Below are 12,522 nucleotides of genomic sequence, written 5' to 3'. Positions count from 1 at the left end.
CTTTCCCCCAAGTTGAGCTTCCATCACGATATCCGCTCCATCACAAAGACCACATAATTCCACCTCCACAACATTGGCCGCCTCTGCCCCATCTCAGCCCAGCAGTTGCTGAGAAATTCAGTAGATAAATATATGAACTATATTTAACTTATAATTCATTTCCTTCACAGCGATTCCCCTGCACAAAAGGCGCGAACATATCCTTTCAGCTGCAGTTTATGTGATGCTGCTCCTCCTACTGGTCACAATGATAATTATTTTAGCTAAACTAAAGTGGAAAACACGGATTGAAGGTAAGGCCTGCAACCTGTACACTCAGATACTCTGGACAGGTTCAAGGTAACGTTAGCAAACTAGAAATGTAGGTCAATAGCAAAATACTGCGGAAGCTGGAAATCTGAAATAATAACAGAAAACGCTGGAAACACTCAGCAGGCCAGGCAGCATCCATGGAGAGACAAACAGAGTCAACGTTTCAGGTCTGGGACCCTTCATCAGAACCGGATAAAGGTGGAGATGTAACAGGTGCAGAGACAGGGAGAGGGTGGGAGCGGAGGAAGGAATTGAAGGAACATTCTGTGCTGAGGTAAGAGACACTTTACAGCCTTCTGGACTCAACACTGAGTCCAACAATTTCAGGCTATAACCCCTGCTCCCATTTTTCATGCTGTATGATTTTGCCATCCCCATTTGCAACATTTTATCTTTCCTGCCTCTTACCTTAGCACAGAATGTCCCTTCAATTCCTTCCTCCCCCCACCCCCCCCAACCACCCCCCCCCGCTCCCCCTGTCTTGGCACCTGAAGGCAAGGCCGCCAACGGTGGAGTGATTAAAACCAGGGATGTTCAAGAGGCCAGAATTAGAGATGCGCAGAGATCTCAGAGCAGGAACTGCCAGAGTGGCACTGCTAATAATAACATCAATAAACATGAGAAAGGACATAAGCGAGAAGATGAATTAGCACTTGGCCATAATGCAATGATAAAGTGTCAAACACGGCGGGCACCAAAAGACAAAGTGGGTGTTCTATTCCACAGATTCCAAATTCCAGGCCCAGGTCTGCGGCCTGAAGCTGTTGTAACAAACAAACAAACGTACCTTTAAAATGCTCATCAGTATGTTTTCAGTAATTAATAATGTAAGACAGACAAAGATGAATAGAGGTAGGCAGATAGCTAGATAGAAAGCTAGATAGACAGACAGACAGATGGATAGAGAGACTGATAGATAGATGGAGAGACAGATAGATAGATAGATAGATAGATAGAGAGACAGATAGACAGATAGACAGATAGAGAAACAGATAGATAGATAGATTGAAAGATAGATAGATAGATAGACAGACAGACACTTTCAGTTTAACTACCCATTACCCCAATAACTCCTGACACTATTCCTGTTTTGTGATTCAGGTGTCAAGAGCAACCCTTCCCAGTTGGAAATTGTTCAGGTATGTTGTCCAGCAATGTTTCATTTGCAGACAGTATAAAAATATTAAACTAATTAAAGAGAGAATCTGAGGCGTATTCACCAAGTGGTGACAATGGGTCACGGGGATCAGGAGGTTGCCATGCTCTGTCACAATGCTTTGTTCATTCATTCGAATTTCGAGGGCCCTTCGCTTGACCTCAGCATCGCTCAACTAAGGCAGAGAACAAATCAGCCAGAATTCCCATCGATGATCTTATCCACTGAACGTTGTTCCAAAAGTGCAGATCGCTTTTGAGCCAGTGATGTGTCTGACCAACATACGAAGCTAGCATCAAGCTTAAGGGTGTTTGGACTGAACTGGCGAAAATCCACACAGGTAGAGTTTCTGCTTTGCTGATGTGAAGTGAGCACTCACTCCGCTAGAGGGAGACCCTCCGTTTATTTGTGTCCGTAGAGTTCGGACTCAGGTGGGTGAGAGCCAAGGCCTTGCGTTCCCAAGTGTGTGCAAGCACAGAGTTATACCCTAATGTGTAGAGAGGCTACTTAATCACAGCTGGTTTAGTGGGTAAACATAAAATAGCATTGAGATGTTTGACACATTTTGTACTAGATGATAATGATATTATCTATGTGAGAGGTTCACAGAAAGGAGAAGCAATGAGTGTTTTTGGTGTTAATATTATGTGGAGATGTTATGAATTACAGGAACATAGAAACAGGAGGAGGCCATTCAGCCCCTCCAGCCTGTTCCGCCATTCAATCAGATCATAAGACCATAAGATGTAGCAGCAGGAGTCGGTCATTTGGCCCCTCGAGCCTGCTCCACCATTCAATAAGATCATGGCTGATCTGATCTTGGCCTCAACTGCACTTCCCTGCCCGCTCCCCATAACCCTTCACTCCCTTATCGTTCAAAAATCTGTCTCTCTCCAGCTTAAATATATTCAATGACCCAGCCTCCACAGCTCTCTGGGGAAGAGAATTCCAAAGATTCACGACCCTCTGAGAGAAGGAATTCCTCCTCATTTCCGATTTAAATGGGTGACCCCTTATTCTGAAACTATGTCCCCTAGTTCTAGATTCCCCCACGAGGGGAAACACCCTCCCTGCATCTACCCTGTCAATCCCCCTCAGAATCTTATATGTTTCAATAAGATCCCCTCTCATTCTTCCAAACTCCAACGAGTATCGGCCCAACCTGCTCAACCTTTCTTCATAAGACTACCCCCTCATCTCCGGAATCAACCTCGCAAACCTTCTCTGAACTGCCTCCAATGCAGGTATATCCTTCCTTAAATAAGGGGATCAAAACTGTACGCAGTACTCCACCAGATCGTGGCTGATCTGCTACCTAACTCCATATATCCGTCTTGCTCCATATCCCTTAATACCTTTGGTTAACAAAAAGCTATCAATCTCAGATTTAAAATTAACAATTGATCTAGCATCAATTGTCATTTGCAGAAGAGAGTTCCAGACTTCTACCGCCCTTTGCGTGTAGGAGTGTTTCCTAACTTCACTCTAGAAAGGTCTGGCTCTAATTTTTAGGCTATGTCCCCTAGTCCTAGAATCCCCAACCAGCAGAAATAGTTTCTCTCTCTATCTACCCTATCAGTTCCCCTTGATATCTTGAAAACTTTGATTGATGCAGGAAGTTGGAGAGTAGTCGACTGAGCTCTGTTGCGGAAATATCGATGTATGACTTGACCCAGTCACATCTGTCCGATGTTGCATAACTTGGAATATGTCACAGAGTAAAGGATTCTTGTTGAGTCCACTGGTCCATGCGGCTTTGGCCTGTGTTGAGACCAGGAGTTAACACTTTTGCAAAATGCCAATTAGGATGACGGGTGTCGCCAATAGAAATGAACAAACATGCCCCCTTTTTAAAGGGGGCACAGACAATAAACTTCAAATCATGAGTAAAACAAAATGAAGCATGAAATTAAAGCAAAATGTTGTTCGCGGTGTCGATGATGCACTCCAGGCCCTCTGGTGTCCACCGGTCGCGGAAGGCCTCAAGCGTACCAGTGGACACCAGCGGCTCCCTCTCCAGGGACTGCCGGCCGCAGACATAGCCACGGAAGAGAGGCAGGTGGCCGGGCCACACGAGCCCCTCGACTGCCTTCTCCCTGGACCTGCGGATGGCCACCTTGGACAGGCCCAGGAGCAGTCCCACGAGGAGGTCCTCCAACTTGGCCCGCTCCCCTCCTCCCCAACGGGTGGCCAAAGATCAGGAGCGGGACTGAAGTGCAGCCAGAAGTTGAGAAGGGGCTGCAACCTCGTGCAACTCAACATACACGGCGAACACGGGCTCACCCAGACCGCAACAATTGCCGGCCACCTGGGAGAACCAGGAGCTGGAGATCAGGTTGTTCTGCCAAGTGCGAAGTAAACGGGCTGAAACTTTCCGTTACTGGAGCAGAACCTTGGCTTTGCTCAAGCTCTAAGTGCACAGCGATGGATCATCTCCCACCTTCAAGGAACCCAGTGACAATGGATGCACATTTCTCTCTCCGCAGGAGGACCGTCAGATCGAATATGCCTTATTAAAGCTGCACACTTCAAAAGCAGGAGAGAGGCAAACAAGAAAAGTTCCAAAGGAAGAGGTTCCTAACTCCGAGACGACAGTGTATGCGATTGTGATTCACTAATCTACACATCCAACTTTTAGTGGATGAAGTGAAATTGTTCCATTTATTGCTTTGCAAGAAAGTCTGTACCAGTTAATGGAATAAATCTGTCCATGTTATTATGGTTATTCCGACTGATAAATCACTGACAGCACTCAGGGATTGAACACTTCTGACATGGATTTCATAATTTGTTAATACATTGACTGTTCCTAATTATTTAACTACGTTTCCCATTCCATGCAGTATTACGCTCTCACGGGACAAGTACAGCAAGGAGAGTTCAGAGTGAAACCCTTCTATTCTACCACATTAGAAGATTATATTCTGTATTTCCTACATAAACTTGAGGTCATCCAGAACTCCGCTGCCCGTGTCCTAACTCGCACCGAGTCCTGATCACCCATCACCCCTGTGCTCGCTGACCTACATTGGTTCCTGGTTAAGCAACACCTCGATTTCAAAATTCTCATCCTTGTTTTCAATTCCCCCATGGCCTCGCCTCTCCCAATCTCTGAAATCTCCTTCAGCCCCACAACCCCCCGAGATATCTGCGCTCCTCTAATTCACCCCTTTTGAGCATCCCTGATTATAATCGCTCAACATTTGGTGGCTGTACCTTCTGTTGCTCAGGCCCTGAGCTCTGGGGTGGGGAGGGGAGGGGAAGGGGAGTGTTCGGGTAGGGCGGGGAGGGTAGGGGTGGGATGGGGAAGGGAGGGGCGGGATGGGGAGGGTAAGGGCGGGGAGGGGAGGGAAGGGGAGTGTTCGGGGAGGGTAGGGGCGGGGAGGGGAGGGAAGGGGAGTGTTCGGGTAGGGTGGGGAGAGAGGGGTGGTGTGGGGAGGGTAGGGGCGGGGTGGGGAGGGGAGGGAGGGGAGTGTTCGGGTAGGGTGGAGGAGGGTAGGGGTGGGGTGAGGAGGGGAGGGAAGGGGAGTTTTCGGACGGGGGTGGGGAGGGGAGGGATGGGGAGGTGTTTGGGTAGGGCGGGGAGGGTAGGGGCGGGGTGGGGGGGGAGGGAAGGGGCTGGAATGGTCGGGAGGGAGGGGAGGGAAGGGGAGTGTTCGGGTAGGGTGGAGAGGGTAGGGGTGGGGTGTGGGGAGGGAAGGGGCTGGAATTGTCGGGAGAGGAGGGGAGGGAAGGGGAGTGTTCGGTAGGGTGGAGAGGGTAGGGGCAGGGTGGGGAGGGTAGGGAAGGGGAATGTTCATGTAGGGGTGGGCAGGGAGTGGAGGGAAGGTGATAGTAGGGGTGGGGTGGGGGAGGAGTGGGCAGAGTTAGGGGGCGATGAGGAGGGTAAGCTGCTCAGTACTGGCACTGCGAGAGTCAGACTAAATTTATTGGGCTCAAATCTCTGGAATGGGGCTCGAACCCACGAAGTTCTGAATAAGCGGGGCGGGTATAACTGAACCACGGCTGATACCTAATTCCTCAGGTCAAAATGATTTGGACAAATTGAAGAATTTCCTTGCATTCATTTGAAAACTAAAATCTGTCTTCATTTATAACAGGCAGTGCAGAAGCGCCACCTGCGGGCAGTAACCCGGCACTACAAGGCAGAATAGGAACTGCGCTGTTTTGCAGATTCTGCATCCAGCTCAAGTCTTCCCACATTTACACAGATGGTGAGCTGAGGGCTGCGTGGTTTTCTGCGGCGTTTACTTTGCAAAAAATTAAGCATAAACAGAAATAGAAATCCACAGTTGCACCACAGACAAGTGAGGTGTGGCTGATAAAGGTGCCTGCGCACAAATCTGAGTTCAGCTAATACAGATACAGAAGGGGCAGACCGTTCGGCCCATCTTAGCAGAATTTTCGGGTGTATTGGTGATACGCTTATCAATTACTTCATAAAAGGTGATGAGTCGAAGAAGAGATGATGAGTCGAAAGAAGAGATGAATAAGGCTTTTATTAGCTAAGAAGAGACCATGCTTCTTCGTGAGTGACTGAACAAGTCTGAACGAAACCCACACAGTGGTGGGTGGAGTCAGCTGAGGCATGCCTCCATACACAGCGCCACCCAGAGGTGGCAATATACAATACAGTGGTTTACCACATTCACCCCTTGTTTAATGTGAAGTCCGGCGGGGTGAAGGGTACTACAAGTTAAGTCTATCAGGAGGCCTTGTCTGACGTCCTGATCATCGTGGTGGCGGCGGTGGTGTTGCAGCATCCGACGTCGGGTCTGGTGTCTGGGTGGTTGGCGAAGATTCCTGGGGCTTTGGCATGCCGTCTGCAGGGGTTGGGTTGGGAGGGGTGGTGGGGGATAACAGTGGTAAGGGGGATAACGGTGGTAATTCAGGGGTACCCGAGGGTGCGAGATCTCGTATGGAGACCGTGTCCTCCCGCCCGTCTGGGTATGTCACCCAGGCATACTGGGGGTTGGCGTGTAGGAGGTGCACCCGCTCGACCAGGGGGTCCGTTTTATGCGTCCTCACGTGCCTCCGCAGTAGGACGGGCCCAGGAGAAGTCAACCATGCCGGTAGCGAGGTTCCCGATGTAGACTTCCGGGGGAAAACGAACATTTTCTCATGAGGGGTCGCATTAGTGGCAGTACAAAGCAGTGACCGAATGGAGTGAAGCGCTGCAGGGAGGACCTCCTGCCAGCGGGAGGTCGGAAGGCCCTTAGATTTTAGTGCTAAGAGGACTGCCTTCCAAACCGTCGCGTTCTCCCTTTCCACCTGGCCGTTCCCCCGGGGGTTGTAACTGGTGGTCCTGCTCGTGGCGATACCTCTTGTTAGCAGGTACTGCCGAAGTTCGTCGCTCATGAACGATGAGCCCCTGTCGTTATGTATATAGCTGGGGAACCCGAACAGAGCGAAGATGTCATTCAGACACTTGATGACCGTGGTACTGGTCATGTCTGGGCAAGGGATGGCAAAGGGGAAACGGGAGTACTCATCAACTATGTTGAGGAAGTACACATTGCGGTCAGCGGAGGGGAGGGGCCCTTTAAAATCGACGCTCAGGCGTTCGAAGGGGCGGGTGGCCTTGATCAGGCTTGCTCTGTCTGGCCTATAGAAGTGCGGTTTGCACTCGGCGCAGATTTGGCAGCTCTTGGTCATGGTCCTGACCTCCTCGATGGAGTAGGGCAGGTTACGGGATTTGATAAAATGGAAAAACCTGGTGACCCCCGGGTGGCAGAGGTCATTGTGGAGGGACTGCAGCCTATCACTCTGCGCGTTGGCGCATGTACCACGTGATAGGGCATCTGGGGGCTCATTGAGTTTCCCTGGCCGATACAAGATATCATAATTGTAGGTGGAGAGTTCGATTCTCCACCTCAAGATCTTGTCGTTCTTGATTTTACCCCTCTGCTTATTATTAAACATAAAAGCTACTGAACGCTGGTCAGTGAGCAGGGTAAATCGTTTCCCGGCCAGGTAATGCCTCCAGTGACGCACCGCTTCTACAATAGCCTGGGCCTCCTTTTCGACGGAGGAGTGTCTCGTCTCGGGGCCCTGGAGGGTCCTTGAGAAAAAGGCCACGGGTCTGCCCGCCTGGTTAAGGGTCGCGGCTAGGGCGAAGTCGGAGGCATCGCTCTCCACTTGGAAGGGGATGGACTCATCCACCGCGTGCATTGCGGCCTTCGCGATATCGTTCTTGATAAGAGTGAAGGCTGCACACACCTCTGGTGTCAGGGGGAAGGAGGTGGCTTTGATGAGGGGCCTGGCTTTGTCTGCATAGAGGGGCACCCACTGGGCGTAGTAGGAGAAAAACCCCAGGCATCTCTTCAGTGCTTTTTGGCAGTGGGGAAGGGGTAGCTCCATTAGGGGGCGCATTCTGTCGGGGTCGGGCCCGATGACTCCGTTCTCCACCACGCAGCCGAGGATGGCCAGGCGCTTGGTGTGAAACATACATTTTTCCTTATTGTACGTTAGGTTCAGCCGTTGGGCCGTACGGAGGAAATTTGCTAGATTAACGTCGTGGTCCTGCTGGTCGTGGCCGCAGATGGTGACGTTATCCAAATAGGGGAAGGTTGCCCGCAGCGCGTTCTGGTCAACCATTCGGTCCATCTCCCTTTGGAAGACCGAAACCCCGTTGGTGACGCCGAAGGGGACCCTAAGGAAGTGGTAGAGGCGGCCGTTTGCCTCGAAGGCAGTATACTGGCGGTCCTCATGGCGGATGGGCAGCTGGTGGTACGCTGACTTAAGGTCGATGGTGGAGAATACTTTGTATTGCGCAATCTGATTGACCATATCAGATATGCGAGGGAGGGGGTACGCGTCCAGCTGGGTGTACCGGTTTATGGTTTGGCTGTAGTCGATTACCATGCGGCGTTTTGCAGTGGTTTTAACGACTACAACCTGGGCTCGCCAGGGGCTAGTGCTACCTTCGATAATGCCCTCCTTCAAGAGCCGCTCCACCTCAGAGCTGATAAAAGCTCTGTCCCCGGCACTGTACCGCCTGCTTTTGGTAGCGATGGGTTTACAGTCGCGGGTGAGGTTAGCGAACAGGGGAGGGGGGGGACTTTTAATGTGGAAAGGCTGCAGGTGGTTTGCAGCGGGCGATTTAAAAGTTGTTGGTTGCAGACTGTGAGTGGGGGGAGGGGTCCACCGTATGCTAGTGTGACACTCTTAAGGTGGCACTGAAAATCCAACCCTAGCAGGACGGCAGCGCAAAGACGGGGCAGGACTAGCAGTTTAAATTTTTGATATTCAGTGCCCCCTACTGACAGGGTCACCACACTGTAGCCGCTGATGTCCATTGACTGGGACTTGGACGCCATAGAAATGCGATGGTGCGTTGGCAGAATCGTGAGGGAGTGGCTACGTACCGTGTCGGGGTGGACGAAACTCTCTGTGCTCCCGCTGTCGATCAGGCAACTGGTGGCGCGGCCGTTTACCGCGATATCCATCATGGAGCTGGATAGATGGTGAGGGTGGCCTTGATCCAGCGTCACGGAGGCCAGTATGTGGCTTAGTGAGTCACTATAGTCATCCGCCGAGACGGTGGTCGGTTCCGGTGACGAAATGGCGGTTGAGTGCATTGGATACGATGGCGGCGGATGCCATGCGGCCGGGGGTACACAAAATGGCGGATAAGATGGCTGCTCCCACGGCCCGCACGCTGCGCTGCTGGCTGGCTTCCCCTTGCAGGCGTTAGCGTAATGGCCTTTCTTCCCGCAGCCCGAGCAGGTAGCTGTCTTAGCTGGGCAGTGCGCTCTGGGATGTTTTAACTGGCCACAGAAATAGCATTTTTGGGCCTGGTTACTGGGCATCGAAGCAGTTCTTACCGGAGGCTGCTGTCTCGGTTGGGTCGCTGCAGCGGTTGGTGCCGGGGGCAGCGGTCCCGTGTCCCACGGTTTCGATTGCCATGTCTCGGCGCCGTTACGGGGATATGCCTCGAGGTTTCGGTGGGCCTCCTCTAACGAGAGCGCAAGGGCAATGGCCGTCTTCAGGTCGGGTTCCTTGCTTTCTAGCAGTCTCTGCCGGGTGTGGTCTGACTGGAGGCCCCTGACGAAGGCATCACAGGCGAGTCCCTGCGCATGCTCCACAGCCGTTACCGCTTTACAATCGCAGTCTCTGCAGAGTGCCAGTAGCGCCCGTGCAAATGCCCCTACCGATTCTCCCGGTTGCTGCCTGCGGGATCCCAAGAGGTGTCGGGTGTAAATTGTGTTCACTGGGCGCGTATATTGCCCTTTTAGTAGCTCGAGGGCCGCCACGTACGTATTAGAGTCCCGGATTAGCATATATACTTGATGGCTCACCTGGGCGGTCAAAATTTTCAGTTTGTGATCCTCCTCTGTAACCTGTGAGATTGCGAGGAAGGATTCAAAGCAGCTCAGCCAGTGTTCAAACTTGGCTGATGCACCCACATCTTGAGGGTCGAGGTCCAGGCGTGGTGGTCTGAGGGCTCTCAGCAATGTCTGCTGTATCCGTTGCTGTTGTTGCTCCTCAGGTGTCGCCATTTAACTTTTAGCTAATAAAATTGATACGCTTATCAATTACTTCATAAAAGGTGATGAGTCGAAGAAGAGATGATGAGTCGAAAGAAGAGATGAATAAGGCTTTTATTAGCTAAGAAGAGACCATGCTTCTTCGTGAGTGACTGAACAAGTCTGAACGAAACCCACACAGTGGTGGGTGGAGTCAGCTGAGGCATGCCTCCATACACAGCGCCACCCAGAGGTGGCAATATACAATACAGTGGTTTACCACAATTGGAAGAGTGGGTCGCTCTAGCAAGGAGCCTCCTTCTGTGCTGTGAATCTCTGCGGTTCTCTCATTGTGGGAATTAATTTTGCTTTTTGACCCCTGCATTGCGCCATAAAGACAAACTGAAGGAAACAGAGGCGAAGATTTTCCGCTCAGTTTTCCCCATCTCCAGCCGTAAATTCACAGGAACAGCCCCGATGTAAAAGGCTAAAAGGGATGGTTTGCACCATTTCGGAGGGGGTACTGCCGATCTCCCCTCGAAGTGATGGCATAAATCAAGAGATGCCTCGCTGAAATTCTCCCCCAGAAAGAAGCTTAAATGTAACCGAAACAGGAAAGGCTAGCATAGGAAAGAATAAAGTAAGGGAGGACATTGATGGCCAAGGAATAAATAGACTTACAGACAGGAGTGTAAAAAGATGCTTAAAATAAAGTGAGAATTAAAAATAAATTAAACTGTCTGTACAGCAATGCATACAGTGTCCATAATAAAACAGGGGCATTGTGAGGAACCAGGCATAGTAGGGATTACTGAGACATGGCTATAGAAAATCAGGATTTGGAATTAACCGCTGCAGTGTATAACATGTTTGGAAACGACAGAGAGGGAGAAGGGGGAGGTGGAGTAGCTGTATTTACTGGAGATAACATAATGGCAGTCGAAAAAAGTGACTCACCCATTGTAAAGACAGAAATAGAATCCATGTGGATAGAGATAAGCAATAAATGAAAGGATCAATCACACTCATAGGACTAGTCTACAGGCCACTTAATCTTGGAAGGGATGCGGAGGAAGAAATATGCAAACGAATTAAGGACCGAGTGACACGCATAGAATAATAATCATGGGGTATTTCATCTTCCCCGAAATTAATTGGCAAGAAGAGGTAGTTAAAGGGGATAAAGGAATGGAGTTTCTCCAATGTGTAAATAATTCCTTTCTAATCCAGAATGTAAGAAGCCCAACACGGAAGGATTCGCTACTGAATCTAGTAATGGGGAATGAACCAGAGAAGAAAAGAAATGTAAAAGAAGTGGAACATCTAGGCAATAATTAACATAATATAATACTGTTTAGGGTAATAATTGAGAAGGACAAAGACCAGGACAAAGACCAGGACAACAGAGTGGAGAGAAGCTGATTTTGAGGAGTTGAGAATAGAATTTGCGAAAATAAAATGGACACCAATATTTGCAAACAATGGTGTAAAACAGCAATGGGAAACATTTAAAACGGTGTTCAACAGAGTCCGGGAAAAAAACATATTCTGCTACAAAACAGCAACACGCTAAACATTAATGAGACACCAGGGATGAATAAAGACACAAGGGAAAATTGAGGTAAAGAAAGGGAAATACGCTAAGTACATGGACAGCAGAGGCGAGCAAGACAAGGGACAATACGGAAAGGCTAGGTGAGAATTCAATAAAACAATTAGGAAGGCTAAGAGGAACTTTGAAATTAAATTATCAAGGGACATAAACAAAATAGCAAAATATTCTATAAGCACATCAATAAAAAAGGAATGTCAGGATGGGAATAGGGCCATTAATGGACGGTCTGGATACATTCACAGGCAGCGATAGCGAAATTGCCGAAATATTAAATAATAATTTTGCTTCAGTATTTACCTAGAAGACTGATCAAGTGGACATGACATTGGTAGATGAGACTAGAAATGATATCAGCTGATTTAAAATCAAAAGAGGAGAATATTAAATAAACGAATCAAACTTAAAGAGGATAAAACCTCCTGGTCCGGGCAGATTGGTCCTGCGCATTCTAAAATAATGTAGGGACGAGATAGCAAAGGCATTATTACATATATAAAAAAGTAAGACAGACTTGCATTTATATAGCGCCTTTCATGATCACCGAACGTCCCAAAGCGCTTTACAGCCAATGAAATACTTTTTGAAATGTAGTCACTGTTGTAATGTACAATCAAAATTAGCATATTTAATCATTCCTTATATAAAGGTGTAATGCCAGAGGACTGGTGGATAACTAACATTCTATCTATATTTAAGGAGGGAGATAGAACACGTCCAGTGAACTATAGACCAGTCAGTTTAACATCGGTGGTAGGAAAAATAATGGAATCCTTACTAAAGGAGAAAACAGAAAAAGATCTACAAACCAAAAATATGATAATGAATAGTCAACATGGATTTCAAAAGGGAAAGTCCTGTTTGACCAAGCTCATTGAATTATCTGAAGAGGTAACTGACAGAGTAGACAGGGGTGATGAAGTAGATGTAATATATCTAGATTTCCAACAGGTCTTAGATAAGATGCTACATAT

At 49.0% G+C, this 12,522-nt stretch overlaps 1 protein-coding gene across 2 annotated transcripts in view; it reads left to right on the top strand.

Annotated features, from left to right (window-relative positions):
• Nucleotides 1–4,159, top strand: part of LOC147109878 (nectin-1-like) — an 18,317-nt gene extending 14,158 nt beyond the window's left edge. Inside the window, exons 3-5 of one of the 2 annotated variants that reach the window (XM_086003907.1) lie at nucleotides 171–293; nucleotides 1,414–1,451; nucleotides 3,955–4,159. In XM_086003907.1, coding sequence (XP_085860033.1) covers nucleotides 171–293; nucleotides 1,414–1,451; nucleotides 3,955–4,086 — 293 coding nt within the window. In that variant the 3' untranslated portion in view covers nucleotides 4,087–4,159. The remainder of the gene's footprint in view (nucleotides 1–170; nucleotides 294–1,413; nucleotides 1,452–3,954) is intronic. The other variant, XM_086003908.1, reaches the window with a different exon arrangement.
• The last annotated feature ends 8,363 nt before the right edge of the window (nucleotides 4,160–12,522 follow it).

The sequence above is a fragment of the Somniosus microcephalus genome, chromosome 12 (assembly GCF_052327205.1).
Source record: "Somniosus microcephalus isolate GS21.2 chromosome 12, FLI_Smic_1.0, whole genome shotgun sequence".
NCBI classification, from domain to species: domain Eukaryota; kingdom Metazoa; phylum Chordata; class Chondrichthyes; order Squaliformes; family Somniosidae; genus Somniosus; species Somniosus microcephalus.
The sequence above is the reverse complement of the archived record's forward strand: the minus strand, read 5'-3'. Positions and strand labels throughout refer to the sequence as shown.